Source organism: Danio rerio, chromosome 25, assembly GCF_052040795.2.
Source record: "Danio rerio strain M-AB ecotype USA chromosome 25, GRCz13ab, whole genome shotgun sequence".
NCBI classification, from domain to species: Eukaryota; Metazoa; Chordata; class Actinopteri; order Cypriniformes; family Danionidae; genus Danio; species Danio rerio.
The window spans coordinates 12,782,712-12,805,332 of NC_141045.1; the positions used below are offsets into that span (position 1 = coordinate 12,782,712).

At 39.9% G+C, this 22,621-nt stretch overlaps 1 protein-coding gene across 28 annotated transcripts in view; it reads left to right on the plus strand.

Moving 5' to 3' along the window:
• The window catches only part of agbl1 (AGBL carboxypeptidase 1), a 395,384-nt gene that overhangs the window by 354,841 nt on the left and 17,922 nt on the right, over positions 1 to 22,621 (plus strand). For 18 of the 28 annotated variants that reach the window (XM_087311870.1, XM_087311857.1, XM_087311865.1 and 15 more), the window contains one exon: positions 9,335 to 9,498. In XM_087311870.1, the coding sequence (XP_087167996.1) occupies positions 9,335 to 9,498 (164 nt within the window). Of the gene's footprint in view, positions 1 to 9,334; positions 9,499 to 12,078; positions 12,302 to 22,621 lie in introns of those variants that run through there. The other 10 variants (XM_087311864.1, XM_087311875.1, XM_087311874.1 and 7 more) reach the window with 1 other exon arrangement.

Sequence of the window (22,621 nt, forward strand, 5' to 3'; positions counted from 1 at the left end):
TATTTTACCACAATATCTGTGTTTAGTCAAAATAAACTTCAGTGTGTATACGAAAAAATAAAATTTACCCATTTTTTTAATAGTTTTATTTTCATTTCAATATTTAAAAAAATTATTATAAAGTGATGTTTAAATCCAAAATTATGTCAGTTTTGTGAATTATGGAGCAATTTATCATGTATTTGTTAGATATTATGATTTTACATTCTAAATTTCTTTATGTTATATCAAAAGTAATCGGATTACATTAAACAAAAGTCAAATTTTTTTATAAAAATCCATATTTATCAATAAACTTCACTTTTTAAGTACATCCCACATGAACGACTGAATTTGGGTGTCTCGTTTGTAAATTCGTGACCTTGCAGTGCTGCAACGGCTCATAATGAATGTTGTGTAATGGAAACCGCGCTGCTTGTAGGATTGACTGGATCTGTTCCTCAAGGGAATCGCGCAGCGTTCACATGCTAATAACACGCTCCAGCGAGCAGGTGCAGCTGCTTCTTGGCTAAATAATCTGCCGTCATTATGTTATGAACGGCATAATCTGACAGAAAACTGATGGCTGAAACAGGCGAGGTTAAAGACTTCATTTGAGGCAGGAATCGATACTATATGGAAAGAACAGATGTGATGAGTGCTTGGAGGATCTTCTAGTGTTCATCTTTGAAATGACTGAATATTGTCGATAAAAGATGTATCTTTCAGCTTTCTTTTGATCAATTTTAAGATCTAAGTGAAAAAGAACAAACTCATGTCTGACATCTTAAAAGTGTTGTTTTTCAAAAAAAAAAAGTTACAAAAGTAAATAATATTTTATCATATATAATTTTATATATAAAAGTAAGTAATATTTTATAGATATTTAAATTTATTTAATATTTATATACACTTCTATACAGCTGTGTGACATTTAAAGGCTTAACTAGGTTAATTAGCTTTTATTCTAGCCGAATTAAAACAAATAAGACTTTCTCCAGAAGAAAAAAAAAAATTATAAGACATATTGTAAAAAGGTCCTTGTTCTGTTAAACATCATTTGGAAATTATAAAAAAAAGAAAAAGAAATCAAAGGAGGCCTGCAGTGATAATATAATATAATATAATATAATATAATATAATATAATATAATATAATATAATATAATATAATATAATATAATATAATTTTATGAAACATGCAGATGTTTCATAAATTTACAACATATGAATTAGAATATATATATATATATATATATATATATATATATATATATATATATATATATATATATATATATATATATATATATATATATATATATATATATAAATATTAAAAAATATATTGTGATATTATTATTATTATTTTTATCATTATTATTATTATTATTATTATTAATATTATTAATAATAATAATAACAACAACAACAACAATAATAATAATAATAATAATATAATTTTATATAATGTAATTTAATGTAATATAATATAATTTTTTATATACATAGTTTTTGTTATACAGTATACATTTACATTAAGTCTTATTCTGGAATCCTATACAGTGAGTTTTATATATGGTAATGTACAGCTCACTGAAGCAGGGTTGTGTGTTTGTGTGTGCGTAGGGATACATGACTGTTTCAGTGCTTGCGCTGTGTTTGTTTACTAGTGACAGAAGATATTGTTTGTGTCTGGATTTCCATTAATGGTCGTTTCTGGAACAGTGAATTATATGAGAGGAGAGTTGGTGTGCAGATTCTGTCTGGCTCTGACTCAATGCTACAAAACACTGAGAAATATTGAGACTGCCAGTAAGAAGGAGATATCTGTGAACTATAGTCATGAACATGTATTTATAAAATGGTTCATTGAACTGCATGGCTGATGATTGCTTAGCAATGGAAGACACCACAGCACCACATTGAATACGACATACAGTATTGTACAGTGATAAGAAAAGCGTATGAAATCTGCAGAAAGGTGGTTCGTTAGGACTGGGATTGGGAAAGTTAATTTAATGACATGCGATTTTACGGTAACGCATTTCTGCCACACACATATTTTTTTCCCAATCAGCTGTCGTTATAACGGGATCTTTTCTCGTAAAAAACAACATCTTTTCTCGTTATAACGAGATCTTTTCTTGTTATGATGAGATATTTTCTTGTTATAATGACACCTTTTCTAGTTATAAAGAGATTTTTTTCTCATTAAAACGACAACTTTTTCTTGTAAAAACGACATAATTATCTCGTTATAATGACATAATTAAGTTGTCATTTCCACATCATTGTGTTAATTTCTATATGAGCCACAAGATGGCAGAATAAGACAGGTCAATGTGCGTGCTTTAAGTAAAATCTTTAAGGTTCCGAAATTATAGAGCTTCAATATGGGAATTTACCAGGCATATTCTTTCATATAGGCACTGATGTTCACTTGTTGTTCCAGAATAATCTTTTGACATTAAACGTAACCCATAAATAGCTGTGTTGAGCCTACAAAAGTGTACACGTAATTTGTAATGTTTTTTGTCTTTCTGTTGTATTCATATTTGAATTCAAATATGTATTCATTATCTCCAAAATAAATAAAGAAACCCAGCCGCTTAAGGCATCGACCAAGCTGAATCGAGTGCTCTTTTGCCCGCTCTCTCACAACCTAATGCATGCATCTAAAAGCTCATTTCATGCACAAACACACCTTTTAAATGTGAAAAACTGGACAACTAAAAGTCAAGGGAAAAGCAGTTACACCACCTGGTGGTTATTGTGTAAAGCACCAAAATGTTTTTTTTTTTAATAAAAGGCGGCCTTTGTTGCTGCAGAACGTTCGAGGTTACTAAAGTAACCCTTCGTTCCCCGAGGAGGGGAACGGAAGCACTATAAGTGGATTTGATTGTAAAATCCACGCATTGGGAGGTTCGGTTCAGAAGCTACTCGTCTGAAAGAGTATTGAACGGGCCAATTAAGAATGAATTGGCAGCGCAAGCCTGCGCAGGTGAGCGGCATAAGCAATCAACTGAGTATATAAGCTCACCTGGCGCCAGCAGACGCTATCCTTTTTAAGCTGAAGAGACTTTCAACAGCTAAGGGACAGTCATTATGGCGACGGAGTATAGTGCTTCCGTTCCCCTCCTCGGGGAACGAAGGGTTACTTTAGTAACCTCGAACGTTCCCCTTCGGGGGAAACTTCAGCACTATAAGTGGATTTGATTGTAAAATCCACGCATTGGGAGCCCATTGAAAGCGCCATAATGACTGCACCTTACCAACACCCCCGATGAGGAGATAGTCAAGCAAGCGTGACGCACCCACATCATGGGGGGCGCGGTCCTCCAACGTGTCCCTGGCCCTAATTTATCCTACTTCAACAGAAGTTTTACGGATTTATATATATTTTTTGGGAAGTCGTGAGCATCTAGATAATTCTAGGAAAATACGACAGTACGTTGGGAAGCGTGCAATCCCGATAGGGAGGACGCTGCGGAGGCCATCCGTTACCCAAGGGGGGATAGATGGCAGAATTTACATATGGACTAGCCCTAAAAAGGGGGAGTACGCATAGCAAAAGAGTGGTTAGCGGGGAGGGAAGACACGGGTCCGCCCAGGGGGGGGGGACTTAACCGTGGCTGAATAAGCATATGGGATCGCCTAGTGGGGACCACGCATAGCAGGCACCTTTACCCAAAACGCGGGCTGACCAGCGGGCAGACCTACAACGTAGTGGGCCAGCAAGTGACTCCTCCGCTGAGTCAGTGCTGGGGGCCACGGAGGAATCTGCAGGGCTCACCTGACGGGGAACTTTACTGACAGATAAAAAGGCGCACGTATCTCCGTGTTAGGGAAAATGGCGCAGCAAGCGTGTTTCAACACCCTACCGAATTGTTTCCTCAATCACCAAGGGTTACCTAATACCCTTGAGGAAACCGGCTCCACTCGCAGATTGTAAAACCTTGCAAATGTGTTGGGTGTCACCCAGCCCGCAGCTCTACAGATGTCTGTTAGAGGGGCGCCGCGTGCGCGCGCTCGAGAGGATGCGAAGCTCCGAGTGGAGTGCGCACGCGCTCTCGGGGGACGCGGCTCATCTCGGCTCTGATAGTGAAAGAAAGGCATCCACAATCTAGTGGGAACTTATTTCGGTACGGCACTTCCCTGCTGCCGACCGCTATAACAGACGAAGAGCTGCTCAGATGATCTAAACTCTGAGTGCGGTCCGGATAATACGCAAAACGCGAACTGGACAATAAAGAAGGGCTGGGTCTGCCTCCTCCGAGGGCAGCGCTTGCAGGCTCACTACCTCGTATTAAAACGGAGTGGTAGGAACCTTGGGCACATATCGTGGGCGGGGTCTCAGAACGTGAGAGAAGCCAGCCCAATTACAGGCACGAGTCACTGACCGAAAAATGCCTCCGGGTCCTCGACCCTCTAATCGATATCAACGCGACCAGCAGAGCTGTCTTCAGGGACAGAAATATACTGAGTCGAGGATCGAAGGGATCTGACGCGGCTTGTGTAGCGAGGGCGAGATCCTAAGAGGGCATGAGAGGGGGCGGGGTGGATTAATTCGCTTAACGCCCCTGAGGAACCGGATGATGAGGTTATGCGTTCCCACGGTGCTGCCAGCCACCGCGTTATGAGAGCGGAGATGGCAGCCACGTAACCTTGAGTGTGGAGGGCGACAGCCTGCTCTCCAACTTCTCTCGGCGTAAAGAAAGCACAACGCTGATCTGGCAAATTACGGGGGTCTTCTCAGCGAGAGACACACCATTCAGTGAATAGACTTCACGTCAGGGCATAGGCGCGCTCGGGGAGGGGGCTCTAGCCCGAGTGACGGTATTAGCCACCGCAATCGGAGGTTACCTAAGTCTTCCTCGCGTCTAAAAATCTCTTCAAAGATCGGCGAGGGTGCCAGGTGGTGCCCTGTCCCTGAGAGAGTAGGTGCTCTCTCGAAGGGACTGCCAGGGGAGGGCTATCGCGAGGGAGAGCTCTGACATCCAGGTCCGGTTGAGCCAGAGGGGCGCAACCAGCAAACTGTTCCTCGTCCTCCCTGACCTTGCACAGTAACTGCGCGAGCAGGCTCACTGGGGGAAACGCGTATTGCGCGTGCCCCGAGGCCAGCTGTAAGCCAGTGCATCCGTGCCGAGAGCACTCGGTCAGGGAAAGAACAACTGGCAATGAGCGATCTCGGGGGAAGCAACAGATCGATCTGGGCTTCCCCGAATCGCGCCCATATCAGCTGAACAGACTCGGGGTGGAGTCTCCATTCTCCAGGACGCAAGGCTGCCGTGAGAGCGCATCGGCTGCACGGTTGAGCTTGCCTGAATATGAATGGCGTGCAGCGATTTCAGCCGCGGATGACTCCAGAGGAGCAGACGGCGGGCGAGCTGAGACATGCGGCGAGAGCGCATACCCCCTATACGGCTGATATACGCCACCGCCGCCGTACTGTCCGTCCTGACCAGCACGTGTTGCCGCTCCAACACCGGAAAAAAACGGTGGAGAGCGAGGAACACTGCCAACAGCTCCAGGCGATATGCCAATGCAACTGGGTACCTTTCCACAGGTCCGCAGCCGCATGCCCGCAACGCACAGCCCCCCAGCCCGTGTTGGAAGCGTCTGCTGAAACGACAACAAGACTGGACGCCTGTTCTAGAGACACCCAGGCCTGTAGGAACGAGGGGTCGCTCCAAGGGCTGAGGGCGCGGCGACACAGCGCAGTAACAGAGACTCGGTGTGCGCGCGCGTGCCATGCGCGTCTGGGGACTCGATCGTGAAGCCAGTGCTGAAGTGGTCTCATATAGAATAATCCGAGCGGCATGAAGCGGCTGCGGATGCCATATGCCCCAGGAGCCTCTGAAATAGTTTCAGTGGGACCACTATTTTACTGTCGAGCTCTCTCAGACAGTACAGCATCAGCTGAGCGCGCTCTCCGGAGAGGCGCGCTGCCATGGTGACCGAGTCCAGCTCCAGCCCGAGAGAAGAGATCCTCTGCATGGGGGCGAGTTTGCTCTTTTCTCGGTTGACCTGAAACCCCCACAGGTGGAAGTGCCAGAGCACTTTGTCTCTGTGCATAATCAACTCTGTGCATAATCAAAGAGAGGGCAAAATTCAGCCAGTCGTAAAGAAATTGAGTATGCAGATGCCCGCGAGCCGAAGGGGCGCTGAGGCACCCTCCGCGGGCTTGGTGAGGACCCGCGGAGACAGAGAGAGCCCGAAGGGGAGGGCTTTGTATTGCCAAGCTCGACCTTCAAACGCAAACCGCAGAAACTGTCGGTGGCGAGGAAGAGTGGAGACATGGAAATACGCGTCCATCAGGTCTAATGCTGCAGACCAACCCAGAGGACGAACGCACCGGAGGATGCACTTCTGCGTGAGCATTCTGAACGGCAGCTTGTGCAGGCAGCGGTTCAAAACGCGCAGATCTAGGATTGGCCGTGACCCACCGCTCTTTTTGGGCACGATGAAGCGTGGGCTGTAAAACCCGCTCTCCATCTCGGCTGGAGGGAGCGGCTCGATTGCATCCTTCGCCAGGAGGACAGCAATCTCCTCTCGCAAGACAGGGGCGGACAGAGGGCTGACCCTGGTGAATACACACCCGTGACTTGGGGGGCCGTTTCGCGAACTGAATCGCATAGCCGAGTCTGATTGTGCGTATGAGCCACCGCGAAGAGCTGGCCCGCGCTAACCAGGCAGGCAGAGCTCTCGCTAATGGACTCATCGCTACAATCGCTGACGTACCAGCAGTGGGGCAGCGCGGAGTGGGTGTGCTGATCCGGGAAGCTCGCGGGTCCCACGGAAAAGCTGGAGGTGAGATATTTGCTCTCACTCCAAACCCGAGCTCCGGAGGGGAGGCTCGAGGGGTGGGAGAAAGGAGACCGTCCTCCCAGCGCTCGTGAGCCACTGGCGAAACGCACCGAATCTGCAAGCTAGAAAGCATAGCGTCCCAGACTGGCAGATTTTGGGCTGTCACATCTGGGGAAGTGAAAAGTGCCCTTTCATAATGTTTTCATGGCAGTAAAAAGTGCCGTTGGAAATGGGGCCCCGCCCTCCAGCGGGGAAAGAGCAAGTTCCCTCTTCTCCAGATGGCCTGTCCCAGGGGCGCTTCGCGGTCCGTTGCCGGACTTAGCGGCGTTCTGGGCAGGGGGGCTGCCTGCTTCCGAGGTGCCCGACGCGCTCGCTTCGCCGGAGACGTGTGCGGGGGCGGAGCAGCTCTCGTAGGCGGGCGCCTTCGGCGAGGAGCAGGTATGAATGGCACGGCGGGCGGAGCGGGCTACGGACCGCCGATAAGACATCACCCACCAACTGCTCTCTCACCGTCTTGAATTCCTGGGTGAATTCACAGACAGTGTCGCCGAACCTGGCTGGGGATATGGGGAAGTCAAGAAAGCGGACTTTGTCGACTTTGCGCATATCAGCCAGGGGTGGCGCTCCTGGACCACTAATGTGGACATCGTCCTCCCCAACGCACACGCAGCGGACTCAGTAGTCCGAAGAGCTAAGTCGGCGGCAGTGCGAAGCTCGTAAGCCTGGGTTGGACCCACCCTCGTGCAGCTCGGCCAGCGCCTGCGCTTGGTAGCGCTGGTAGGTGGCTATCGCATGCAAGGCGGAAGCAGCCTGGCCCGCAGCTGTGTAAGCTCTAGCTCCGAGGGAGGTAGATAACTTACAGGCTTTGGATGGGAGACGAGGCGGACCCCGCCAAGAAGAGGCGCCGCGCGGATTTACCGCCATCGCGCACTCAACCTGAGGAATCGCCACATACCCCCTGGCTGTTTCACCGTCAAGAGTGGTTAGGGTGGAGGAACACGCAGCACGAGCAGAAAAAAGTGCTTTACAAGACCGCGTGAGCCTACTGTGCACCTCCGGGAAGAAGGGAACGCCCCTCTAGTCGGTCCGGCCGCGGAGCTGAGGGATAAACCATCTCCAACCCATGGCCGAAGCAGCCCGGGAAAGCACGGCTAACATGTCCGTTTCAGGATCCGTAGTGACAGCGCTCACCAGCCCGAAGGGGGCGAGCGGGTCTGGATCATCATCGGACAATGAAAGCCCACCCTCCGATGCCGCGGTGGACATCTGGTCTCCGGTGTCATCGGGCGTAAGGGCTACCATCTGTTAGACGGATCGCTTCCCCCGCCCGAAGCTTGGATGGAGCGCTTAGAGGAGCGGGAGGTCCGCGGGCCCGTGGACGACGGATTATCTCTCGCTGAAACCCTCAGATCTGCCCGAGTGCCCGCTGCAGAGCAGGGGACAACTGGGGTGGTTCGCCCTTTTGCAAAGGCTAACCGCGATCTTGCGCAACAGTCATGGCATCGCAATGACGACATGAACTGCCCGCGAGCAGCGCATTAACATGCTGGACCCCCAGACATGCAACGCAGTGCCCGCGCCCATCATCCGAGGACAGGAAACCACCGCATCCAGAAACGCACAGTCGGAGCGCCGTCCTGATAAGGACGTGCTGCACGACTGTGTTGCTCTTTCTGTGAAGTTTGCAACTTTATACGCACCGCTCTGGAGGACCGGACCCAAAGAACGCCAGGCAAGGGAGAAACCCAGCTCGACCGTCTGCCACTGCGTGTACACACTCTGGACCGGGAGAATGCTCTCGTTCGCTCAGAATCGCTGGTCACAGCAGGAGGAACCCTCATCGACTCGATCAGAAAGTCTCTGAAGCGAAAAGGGATAGCGTCTGCTGGCGCCAGGTGAGCTTATATACTCAGTTGATTGCTTATGCCGCTCACCTGCGCAGGCTTGCGCTGCCAATTCATTCTTAGTTGGCCCGTTCAATACTCTTTCAGACGAGTAGCTTCTGAACCGAACCTCCCAATGCGTGGATTTTACAATCAAATCCACTTATAGTGCTGAAGTTCCCCCCGAAGGGGAACTGCATGTGACTGCGCAGGACAAATTGCAGCACTTTGCGTGAAGAAACGTGTTTTCTCAGTACCACATCTGTATACCCTGACCTATTCTTTGATTTTTTTTGTCTATATGTGTGCGTTCAGAGCAAGCAAGCAATGGAATTTTAAAATAATATTTAAAAAAAACTGCGATAAAATAGTTGTCGGGATTATTTATTAATGGATTAGCCCAATATAAAACACATTTACTTGACCAGCTTATCTAAACAACAACATTTTCGCCTAGAAAGTCTCAAAACGTAGATTTGTGATCCAACAGTAGCAGTATTTATCGAACAATAATACGTTAAGTCCTCCGCTTGGCACCCGCTGAGGGCGGAGTGATACACACAGGGTGAAGAGGCTGTAATTACTTAAACAAATGTTCACATTTCAAACGCAGAGGGCTCATGAAGGGCCTTTTTTGTGTTGTGTTTTTTGGGTGTGTATCAGGGTCTGCAGACGGGCACGCAGGAGCTAGAGGAGATGGGCCTGAAGTTCAGCCAGAGTCTGCTCACTCTCAGGAGGAACTCAGCTCATTACAGCAGCCGTCTGATCCAGCACACGTCGGCTCTGCTCGACCTGGACGACCGGTTGCTGCCTCACAAGTCCAACACGTGAGTGGAAAACCAGCTCATTCACACACATCCTGGGATATAAACTTGTTTGTTTGGAAACACTTTTTTAATGATACATTTGAGTATAAGTAGACTGTCTGCTTAATATCTGCTGATTCTACTCCTTCAACAGGCATTTAACTAACTATAAAAAACTTTATTAAGTACGTCAACTTACACTAACCCTAAATCTAACCCCAACCTAGCAGTCTACTTACAATCGAATGAGAATTAGTTGTCATGTAGATGCTATGTAACTTAAATTCAACAAACGGACCATCAAAATAAAGTGTGGCCATTTGTTTATTTTCCCCTTAAATTAGTTGTCATATTTAGTGCTTTATGGTCAGTCACATTTTATTTAGTACTGGTTTGAGTTACTGTAAATCTTTGATAAATAATAATACCTAATATCTGAAGAAATCATTACATTAGTACTCAGTGGAAGTGGTGATTCATTTTTGTTGCTTTGTATTTTATATGTTGCTTTTACGCAACAGTTTCAGACTTTGTGTTCTTAGTAATCTGCATAATATTTATTTCTTTATTTTAGTTGTTTATTTAGTTATTTAGTTAGTTAGTTAGTTAGTTAGTTAGTTAGTTAGTTAGTTAGTTGGTTAGTTGGTTAGTTAGTTAGTACTATATCTCTTTTAACATTTATGTATTAAGAAAATGCTTCTATCTAATGAGTAATATCTGAATTTAGCATTTGCTTTGAGTAATTGTTTCTTTTAGTTTCCTCGTTTGTTTTTTATTTTGATGTTTGTTTGATTTATTTGTATTTTTTTTTGCAAATTTTTACTAATGTTTCCCTTGACTTGTAGTTAAATATGTCAAATTAGTTTGAAATACAGTATGTGTGTGTCCAGAGTGTCAAAAACAACCAGCCTGTTAATGGTTAAAATACATCCACACACTTTATTTATTTATTTATTTATTTATTTATTTATTTATTTATTTATTTATTTATTTATTTATTTATTTATTTATTTATTTATTTATTTATTTATATATTTATTTGTTTGTTTGTTTGTTTGTTTGTTTGTTTTTTATTTTTTAATTTAATTAATTATTTATTCATTCAGTCTTTTTTTTTCATAAATTATGAACAGTCACTGCAATTGCACATTTGCAGATTTTCACCTTTTTTCATTATTTTTCTCAGTATTATTTTTTTATTTTAGTATTTATTTATATTATTTATTAAATTATTTAGTCATTCATTTCGTCATTCACTCATTTATTTATTTATTTATTTATTTATTTATTTTTACTTTATTATTTTATTTATTTATTCATTTATTCATTTATTTAGAAATATGGAGATATAGAAAATGAGCAGACCTGGTGGTTCTCCAGGAACGTGGTTGAGAAACACTTATTAGAAAAACCTCTAATAAAATACCCACGCTATTTTGAGCAAAAACTTCACAGATACATTCTGGGGACGCCAAAGATTATTTAACATCTCATTAATATGTCCTCTTCAATGCAGGGTTCACAAATTAAAGTGGTAGCTTGAAAAGCTTACACTCAATGTCAATATAAATCCACAAATAGAAGTGCATTTCTGTTAAATGGCACAACTGATGCCAAATTTATGATCCGCTTGCTGCTAGCGTGTGGTATTCACCTCAATCACATCTTAAATAATGTCAAAAAGTCAAATAATTCAGCTTGAGAAAAAAAGGCATCCTGAGCACTCAAAAATGAACCTTTACTCACATTTTACTGAAGTGGTTCCATAAACCTTTATGCGTTTATTTTTCTTTTGAGCACTAAAGAAGATTTTTTGAAAAATGTTGTAACCATTGACTTCCATAATCAAAAAAATAAAATAGCATGGAAGTCAATGGTTACAGGTTTCCAACCTTTATTTTAAAGCTTCTTCTGTGCTGGGGGGACATAATGGCTCAATGGTTAGCGTTGTCACCTCAAAGCAAGAAGGTTTTGGCACCTTTCTGTGTGGAGTTTGAATAAATTGAGTTAAATAAACTAAATTGGCCATAGTGTATGTGTATGAATGAGTGTGTATGGATGTTTCCCAGTGCTGGGTTGCAGCTGCAAGGACATCCGCTTTGTAAAACATATGCTGGATAAATTGGTGGTTCATTCCACTGTGGTAATCCTTGATGAATAAAGGCGCTAAGTCGAAGGAAAACGAATGAATGAATAAATCTTCTGTGCTTAACAGAGAAAAGGAACCCAAACTTGTTTGGTACAAGTGAAAGTTCAGTAAATGAAGACAAAGTGTTCAATTTTGGGTGAACTATAATATACTTTGAATATGATGTGGACAGAGACTCATTTAGCTGCTATTCAAGTGTTCGCTTTGCCACTAAAGGACTTTCCACTTTCTCTCCTTTCCCAACTCTTTTCTTCTACACACACACAGACATTTTTTTCTGTCTCTCTCGTTCCCTCTGTTTTCCATTCCTCCCCGTCCTCGAGTTAAAATTCACTTAGAGTCCTGATTTCTGTCATGGAATGAAATGGACCAAAGCTGAGCTATTGATTTCTGCAGAGTTCAATTAAATCCCTTTTGTGTGCGTTTTGAATTGTTACATCTTGTCCGCACAGACGGCTCAGTGTTCGCAGGAGATTATCCCAGCCCTCGCTCTGCTGCAGGATTTCACACCGTCTCTTCCTTCTACTTTACTTTACTGAGGAGAAGAGTGTAAACTTGACTGCTCGCACCGAGAGAGCTGTCTAACTGAACTGTGAGCAGCTGCTTATGGGACTCGTCTGATTCTGCTGAGCTCTTCTTAGATGAAAAATTAAATAAACTTTTGAGATCAATAATGCTTTTTTGTTTGAAGTAACTTCAACGTTTGATAGGCGCCATGCTCATTATTTTCTATTTTGTTATTATTATTATTATTATTATTATTATTTATTTATTTCTTATTTATTTTTTATTATCATCATCATTATCATCATTACTTCTACTACTACTACTACTACTACTAATAATAATAATAATAATTATTATTATTATTATTATTATTATTATTATTATAAAAACAATAAGATTATTATTTATATTAACACTAATATCATCAATATTAGACATTATTATAGGCAAATTATTATTTTATATAAATGTAATAATAATAATAATAATAATAATAATATTTTCATCAATATTATATATCATTATTAGGCTTATTATTTTTTATATCATCATCATCATCATCATTATTGTTATTATTAATATTATTATCATCATTATTGTATTATTAATGATTGTATTATTGCATTATTGTATTATTATCATTATTATTTGTAATATTATTATTATAAAATACACAATTATTATTATTTATTATTCATTATACAAAATCATTTGATTGCTACTATTGTATACAATACAGAGAAAAGATTGTGTCCATAAAAATACAGACAGTATAAAAGTATACATTTTAATTCCATATATAAAATATTATGATATTTAGGTTATGCGAGATATAAAATATTCAAATATATTTATTTTTCTATGTAATATAATAGTCATCTTTTTATTATTCATTCATTCATTTTCTTTTCGGCTTAGTCCTTTTATTAATCTGGGGTCGCCACAGTAGAATGAACCAACAACTTATCCAGCATATGTTTTACGCAGCGGATGCCCTTCCAGCTGCAACCTATCACTGGGAAACACACACACACACTCACTCACTCATTCATTCACAATAAACTACAGACAATTTAGCTTGCCTAATTCACCTATCACACATGTTTTGGTCTATTTATTATCGTATTCTATTATTTTATATGTTTTATACATGTAATAATTATATATGTATTTACCATCATCTATTACTTTTTTTAAACATCACTAATAATGCAATATTGTTCAATAAAAACTTAGCACGTCATTTTGTATTGTACATTAAAATAGTTGTAATGGTTAACTCACATTATTATTATTACACTTTAGGCGACACAGTGGCGCAGTAGGTAGTGCTGTCGCCACACAGCAAGAAGGTCGCTGGTTCGAGCCTCAGCTGGGTCATTTGGCGTTTCTGTGTGGAGTTTGTATCTTCTCCCTGTGTTTTCATGGGTTTCCTCCGGGAGCTCTGGTTTCCACCACAGTCCAAAGACATGCGGAACAGGTAAATTGGGTAAGCTAAATTGTCCGTAGTGTATGAGTGTAAGTGAGTGTTTGGGGATCTTTCCCAGACATGGTATGCGGCTGGAAGGGCATCAGCTGCGTAAAAACATGCTGGATAAGTTGGCGGTGCATTCCGCTGTGGCGACCCTGGATTAATAAAAGGACTAAGCTGAAAATGAATTAATTTATTATTACACTTTATTTATTTATTTGTTTGTTTATTTCAGGCTTTGTTTTATTGTTATTAACATGTTTAAGCTATATAATTAGATCAGCAGATGGCCAAGAAAAGTCCCTGTTTAACTAGTTTGGGTGTGTGTGCCTGCGTGAGTGCATTTTTTACAAACATGGACCAAATGTCCCCACAAGTATAGTAATACCTGTAAATGCAGACCTTGTGGGGACATTTTATTTATTTATTTTTTTCATTTGTTTTGGTCCCTAAGATGAAAACGTCTCATAAATCACGCATAATGAAGTTTTTTTAAGATGTAAAAATGCAGATTGTTTCCTATGAGGGTTATGTTTAGGGATATGGTTGAGATATGGGCATAGAGTAGTCTCTACAGTAAAAAAATCATTATGGAAGTCCCCATAAAGATAGCTGCACAAGTTATTGACTAGGGCTGTAACGATACACGATATAAAATCGAAATCGCGACACTCAGATCTACGATCCTGTGTCGCGGTGTGATAAGGGAGAATCGCGACACACCCCGTGACTACCTTTCCAATAACGTCACGAGTGCCTGCAAAAGTTGAGCTAGTTGAAGAAGAACCTGAGGAAACACTTTTTTTTCCGCTCAACATTACGATCACTGCTCCGTTTAAGCCCTCGCAATTAGCGTTTAACCGGGAGAGCTCGCACGGAGCTCTTAGTAAGGGACTGTCTGAATGTGTCAGGAATATCAAAAACAAAACCAACTTAACCCCTCTTGACAACAAACAACGGCAGAAACATTGCCAGTGCTGTCAAAGCATTGTTGTTAATGTGGCTGCGCAGAGAGGGATGGGCGTTCACCAGATGCCCCGACTCCTCTGCAGAGGAAACTTTTCTGTAACCTTGCTGTTCCTTTCTGTTTGAACCTTTGAGAGTTAACGTTACGTGCTGACTGACAGCGCGATGCGTGAGGCCAGGAAACAGGACGAAGCTTTCAGTTAAGATGAACACAGTTTCTATAGTTATACTTTATTTAGAGATAAAGGTATATGACTCTGTATATAATCACTCTATCTTGCTGGAAATTTATAGCCGTTTCGCTTTACTTCAGGATGCATGCCGCTCTGAAGGTCTAATCGCTGTTTTAAGTTATCCAGAGCTGTATGAATGTACAAATCTCGAATATAACAATAGCATTAAATATTACAATTGTAACAACACAGACAGCAACACTTATGCACAATCGGTACCCAGCTAATTCAGTCGTTTCATAAGAGGACCGCGCTTCTTCTCTTCTTTTTTCCTTGTCAACATAAAGGCAGTGAGATGCGCCTTGTTTTCGGCTTATAAGGCATGTATGCACATTAATGCAATAGCATATTTAAACAACAAAACTGTTTACAAAAAGTCTACATATGCGTGCGTTGTTGTTGTGTTTTCATCATGCAGCACGCGCACTTGAACCGCGAGGGAGAGAGAGGAAACCATCAGGACTTATTCTTTAAAATAATGATTTCTATTAAAATGTAAAAGTTTTTGTTATAATAATAATAACAGCGGGGCATTAAATAAATGCATATTTTCCGTGGAGCGGGCAATTTGAGGTAGACTGCGATTTTTATTTGACGGAAGAAAAAACATGATTGGAAAAAAAACAGCCTATGCCGGTTGTTAAAAAGAATCAGTCAGTATTTTCGTTTTGTAATATAAATTAATTATTTAAATGAAAATAATTTAGGGCAGTCCTATTTATTTTATTAATTTTATTTAAATTATTCTGCTCTTCTGTGCTAAACACTGCAGGTGCGTGAAGATGCTCTGTTGTTCTGTTCTGTTATTAATATGCTAGCATTTAAAAATAAATCAGTAGCCTATTTTAAAATGCAATATTTAATGTGTCAGACACAAAATAGACACGTCAATTTGTTTAATATAAAATTAATAGTAATCTGACCAGTTCACCGTTATTATAATAACCCATTAATGAGCGGCGGTTGTCTGTTAGCAAAATTAACCGAAATGAGCATCCCTAGTAGCCATTTAATTTACTTTTTCTATGTAAGAGAACTTGATTGAAAAAGAATTTTTAACATGCTTGAACCATCTACACAATGGAGTTTAGTTCGGTTTGGTTTTTCAAAAGTATTTTGTTACAAAGAAAACAAAAATGATATAATTCTATTTATTAAAAAATAGTTTTAAAAATCTTTTTTTCCCCACCCCACACGAAAAAAAAAATCGTGATACGAATCGAATCGTGGGTCAAAAATCGTGATACGAATCGAATCGTGGGTTTGGTGTATCGTTACAGCCCTATTATTGACGTATAACCCTCACTATTAAGTATGTGTTTTTCAGTAGCAATCAGATCAGTGCCGATGTGTCAGTGGACACACAGATGACAGGACACTGTATTTCATCTCTGTTTTTATTTTACTTCATGCGAGTCAGTTCAGCACACTCAACTCAACTGAAAAAGTGATTATCCCGGACATGGTGAACTCAGAGCTGACAGGATGCACTTTTTGTTTGCAAAGCATGCCAATTCACATTCAAATAGCTGCTATTTTCCTGCCGAACACATTTGGTTCTGCATTTCTGAATGAAAAGTAGCCCGACGGAGCTTTCAGTACCTGCTCAATGTCAAATGAAGCCGGCGGCTCACAGGAACACGCTGTTTTCCTTCACTCTCTGCTCTATTATAGCTTTTGTGCTTTATCCAGAAGTTCAGTTCTTTTGCTTTCATGTTTTAAAAAAGAATTAAAGTGCACAGAATTGATTTTCTAGTAATAAAGCGTGACTTTTTTTGTGAATAGATTAAAAGATGGGTTTATATCAAAGGCAGAATGTTGGAACGATTAAATTTTGACCCCAATTTCAGTCTTCTTAGAAACACTTTCTGATGATGTTTTCTTATCTAATGAACTGAAGACGCAAAAGAATGGGTTCAGTTCTAGAGCACAGTAAATCGGGGTCCACTTTTGCTTTCAGGGATCACTTTAGACCCGTTTAACTCATCTTATATGAGCCTATAGAATGCTGAGCCTCTAAAATAAAGCTAAGTACTTTATTATATGATATAGTTAAGGGTGCAATAGGTCATTGACAGTTCAGAGACAATTTTAGTTATGCTGGTTGAAAATCTCTTCACAACCTGATGGCATTTATTAAATAAAGGGGAACTCATGTATTTACATATGTATTTTAATATTCTATGGAAGTGTGAGACCAAAAAAAAGTTCATCTAATCAAAACGTTTGGTCCTAATATTATGATAGGCTGTCCTACTTGCATGTTAAAGGTATGGTGCAGAGTGTTTTTTTTAAGGGTAGATTGTGTTTATAGGATGCGAAACAATGTCTACTTATCCTTCATTTTTGAAATAAATAAATAAATAAATCACATACAGTATCTTACCTTGATTTTATTTTGCTACCTGGCTAACACAGCTCAAAGTCACCAGAAATGTCATGCCTCTACTAGCATCCATTCTGTTGTGTGAATAATGTCAGTGTAGTATAGTGGTATTAGTTTGAGCCTGAATCAGACACAGAAAAATCGCTGAACCTCATCCCTGCTCTCTAAAATAAAATCTCAAAATTCAAATTATAAGCATGTGTTGCTAAACCAAACGTTCTTTCTTGCGAAATGAAGTTCATTATTTTAAATGTAGAACACAGGGAAAGCAGCCTGTAATGATCTGAGTGGGGATCGAACCCAGGTCTACGGTGTGGTTAGCAGTAGTTCTTACTAGATGAGCTAAGTAAGCAACTAGTGGCCCAAGAGCAGAGGAGGAACAAACTTAGTCCACAATGTATGAATTAAAAAAAAATAATAATATAGTCTTTACTGAAAAGAATTTGACAAAAAGGAGAGATAATATCTCTCTACAGCCAGGGTTGAAAAAGTACAAAAAAAAAATAGGAAAGCCAAGCTTCCTAAAAATACTTACAAAATAAAATAGACACGAGGGTCTCAGAACAATCAACCAGCAAAATAGCAAGCAAAAAAGTCTTGAGAACAACTTAACTGGAAACTGGATGAGGCAGCAAGAGGTTGGGTTTAGGACTGAAAATAGAGCAGGGTACAAAGCAGTCTTATATAGGGCAAAGAACAGGTGGTGGTGATTACGCTGATTACAGGAGAGTTTAGAGGAACAAGAGTCACTACTGCCATCTTATGTTGAGGAGTATAGGGCAATATGTGCGCCCCCTGGTGGGTTGGAGGACGTGATAAAGTGCTGAGATATCACACAGCCGCATAGAGCAGGGGTGGCCAACCCTGTTCCTGGAGAGCCACCTTCCTGCAGATTTCAGTTGCAACCTATATCAAACACACCTACCTGTAATTATCACGTGATATTCAGGTCCTAATTAATTGGTTCAGGTTTGTTTGATATGTGTTGCAACTGAAATCTGCAGGAAGGTGGCTCTCCAGGAATAGGGTTGGCCACCCCTGGCATAGAGAGACAATTTACATGCTGGTGAACAGGGCTTGACATTAACACCTGCCAGCCTGCCAAATGTGGGTAGCTGTCTTAAGGCTGATTTTTACTTCAGCGTCAAGCGCAGGTGTATGCTACGGCACGGCCTGCGCGAAGACGCATAGCCCTCGCCTGACGAGCACCTCTCAAAAACTGCATAAACTGCTCAAAAATGAGCGAGTTTAAACCACTTGTACATTAAGGAAGCATTCAGAAAAAAACAAAACACCAGCAAAGAAACTCGACACAGAGGAACATAGACACCTCACTGCCAACTAGCATTTTGGAAGTGTCATTGCAGAGCAACAGAGACAGCTCACAGAAGTATGAATGCACAGCTATGCCTGTTGCATGCGCCGTGGGTCACGCTGATCACTAGACGCAGAAGTATAAACCAGGCTTTAGACAGACACCCCCGCCACTTTGGCTGGTTGAAAATATTTTTGAAGTTGCCAGAGCTGCCTTGTCCCTGAAGATTAGAAATTTAGTTCAAGACCGTTTGTCAATATGCGTGCAAATGTGATCTAAGAACCGAGAAGCACGTGAAAAAAAGAAAGCAGGTGAATACCTAATGAGAGGATGATCGGGCGCTGAGTGAGACACAGGCGATCCTTGCTCACAGACATTGTAAGCGAGGCACAGCTGATGTGAAACACACGAATGCTTAAAAGTTCCTGTTTCCTTGCACAAAACAACAGTGCTTTAAAATGCAACTGGTGTGATTGTTTCTCTTTGAAACAGATTGAAAAAAAGCGGTTAACCGTGGACACGTGATCATCCTTTTATTATCGCACACAAAATGTTTTTCTCCTGCTTTCTTTTGCTTGCAGTTTTTTTTGCTAATGTAGTTAAGTTATCACCCTTTACAATAACATTGCTTTAACAGGAGATTACTCTCCATTTATCTGTAGTTACCTGATGATCTGGGATCTTTAGCCTGGACAAACTGCTGTGTAGAGTTTTAGATAAATGAGAATATATATTTTTTTAAATGTCAGTTGTTTTTAAGAACATTTTTGTTGAATAAAAAGTGTATTTGCACAGCTATATTTAGCTTGTTTTGACTTAATTTTTAAAATTGTGGCAAGGAAATAATTAGTTTGATGTGGTCAGAGAAAAAATGGGTAAATACTTTGTGTTGAGCCCTAAAAGTCATGTGAAATAAAAAGGTAAAGAGGCATGTAGACATAACACATCATTTAAATCAAGTCATTTTAGCAAGCCAAAGTAAATATATATGAAATATTTTTCCCAACAATAAAATTGTAGCTAGTGAAAATGGCGAGAGGTTAGTAATGTTAGAAAGAAATTTGAGATCATCAAAAATCATACAAAGTGGCCTCTGGTGGATTTTTAAAAACAAATACTGCGAGCACACGTACCTCAAGTTACGTATTTCATTGTCCCCAGAAATGTAGACCTGGGTATGTATCCATAATGAGCCTGGGTTGGAAAATTACCTAATAGAGATGTATCTCTTTCGTGATGCTAGTGGTCTAATCTGATTCAATGATCTTTGCTAAGCTAAGCTAAAAGTGCTGAAAAGGCTGAATGGATACAAAAATGGTAAAACTCAACTATTTAACTCTGGGGACTATTAAAATGAGCCTTTTTAAGTGGAGTGTTCCTTTAAGGTACAGTGAGTTCTGTCTCCTCAAAATGCTCAAAAAAACAGCTGGATTTCAAAATTCCAGAAATAATTTAATTTGCAGATTAGCCAGGGCAAGCTGTGTGTGCACCGTGTGTGTGTGTGTATGTGTGATGGCGGGAGTCAGAGATTGAATCAGCTCTCTCTCTCTCTCTCCTGGGAAATGGCCATCGCTCCACACACACGCACCCCGTCGCTCATGTTTACAGTGTGTGCTCTCACAAACTATTACAGACACCTCATAAGAGATCTGCCAGAAAACATCTCCACGAAGCATTAAAATCAGTGCCACTCATCCGCTGTTTGAGGCTCTTATCTGCCTCTCCTCCTCCTGTGTGTCTGAACGCTGCTGCAGCTTTCAGTTTACAGCACACCGCAACGCTCGGAATTTTAAGCGCACTTGTAATGATTCTTTTGGAGAGGTTGTCTAATTGTGCATTGATAATTAAACGTGCAGCTCAACAACGAAGCAATATGAAGTTTCTGGCAAACTTTCAGAGGTGCTAAACAATTAACGCAGCTCCCCTACGCTCTATCGCTTCACTGCTTCTGCTGGAATATTTGCAAATCAATTTTTAACTGGGGTAGGTAAAGAGACTCAAATGTACAAATAAATAAATTTAATTGAGCTATGCCTTTAGAGCTTCGTACATCAGCTGTGTGAATGGATTTCCAATAGAAAGTTAGTCAAATAAATTAATCAATTTAACATTTATGTAGAAAAGAAAAATTGCACAAACGGATACATTTCGTGTAAATAAATCATGTATAAAAGTGGCTCAAGTAAAATTGTTATTGACAATTCACTATTTTGTTTCGATATAAAAACTTTATTTAGATTTATTATAATATTATTGTAGTTCTAGAAATAAAACTTAAATTGTTGAATTTTACCATTTTTAATCCATTCATCTGATCTCTTGGTCAGGGAGAAGTACTTTTAGCTTAGCTTAGCACATCATTGAATTGAATTGGACCATTAGCATGTCGCTCAAAAATGACCAAAGAGTAATTTACCTATTTAAGCTAGACTTTTCTGTGGTTATATGTGCTAGACTAATGTAACTACAAAAGAGTCAAGCTTAAAATTCGACATTTATTTTTAGACGTTTTTTGAGCAAGATACTAATGATCTAATTCAATAATCTATGCTAAAGCTAAAAGTGCTCCTGCTATACATGGAGATCAGCTTAATGAATTCCAAAATGGTCTAATTTGTCTTCAACTAATATATATATATATATATATATATATATATATATATATATATATATATATATATATATATATATATATATATATATATATATATATATATATATATATATATATATATAAATATATATATATATATATATATATATATATATATATATATATATAAATAGATATATATATATATATATATATGCAGTTAAAGACAAAATTATTTGCCCATCTGTCTTTTTTTTTTTTTTGTTTGTTTCCCAAATGATGTTTAACAGAGCAAGGAATTTTTCACATTATTTACTATAATATTTATTCTTATAGAGAAAGTCGTATTTGTTTATTTCGGCTAGACCGAAAGCAGTTTTGATTTAAAAAAGAAACAAAAAACTATTTAAGGTCAATATTATTAGCCTCTTATATGAGCAATATTTTTTTATGATTGTTTACAAAACAAACCACTGTTATACAATGATTTGCCTAATTACCCTAACCTTATTATATATATATATATATATATATATATATATATATATATATATATATATATATATATATATATATATATATATATATATATATATATATGTGTGTGTGTGTGTGATGTATGTAGTTTATTTATAAGAATAGTGCCTAATTTAAAGTATTTATAATTTCTGAGCGACACCACATTGGTGGTAATTAGCCTGTTTTTGAGCAAAGACAGATGATTATGTTCATCTACAAGATGGAGACAGAAACCTCATAGTAAGCCCTAAGAGAAAAACAGCATAATTTCAAACTACAGCGGATCAAATCATTATTAAACAGGTAAATGACTTTCTACGTTGATCTCTGTCTTTTTTTAAGTTGTAGTGTAGTTATTATACCATAGTAATATAGTAATATTGTGATTTCCCGACTGCAACAGAGAAATACTGAGAAATGTCTTTAGACTGATGACATATTATGCCGTTCAGCCTTTTAATCTTAAAAGGTGAGCAAAATTACCTGTTTTGTCATCACTTTCGATATTACGCTACAAAATCATTCAAATACTAGATCTAAAGTAACGTTAGTGAATGAGCAACGGCCGTTCTGATTATCTGTTTTTAATTCATTTACAAAGATGTTGGGTCTGTTATGCAAATTATTTAAAGGTGCAGTAGGTGATTGTCTTCAGAAACATTTTGTATTGTGCTGGTTGAAAGTCTCTTCACATTCCAATAGTACAGATTAAAGTAAATGGTCTAAATGTATTTATATGTATTTTTATATTCTGGGCAGGGCATAAGACTAAAAAATGTTCAAAACTTGCTAGGCCTATAATTCCCATAGTTCTGATAAGTAGCCCAAATTGTCTGTCAACAAATGTACATCTACGCATTCCTGTTCATGCAGACTGATCTGCCGTCTGCGCGTTCACATGCACACTAGAGAGTGACAGCAGTAAAAACAAATGCTGAATCAAATCTTTTTAAAATCCTGAATCAATATTGGACTTTTTTTCACGCTGGAGGAAGAATGACACCA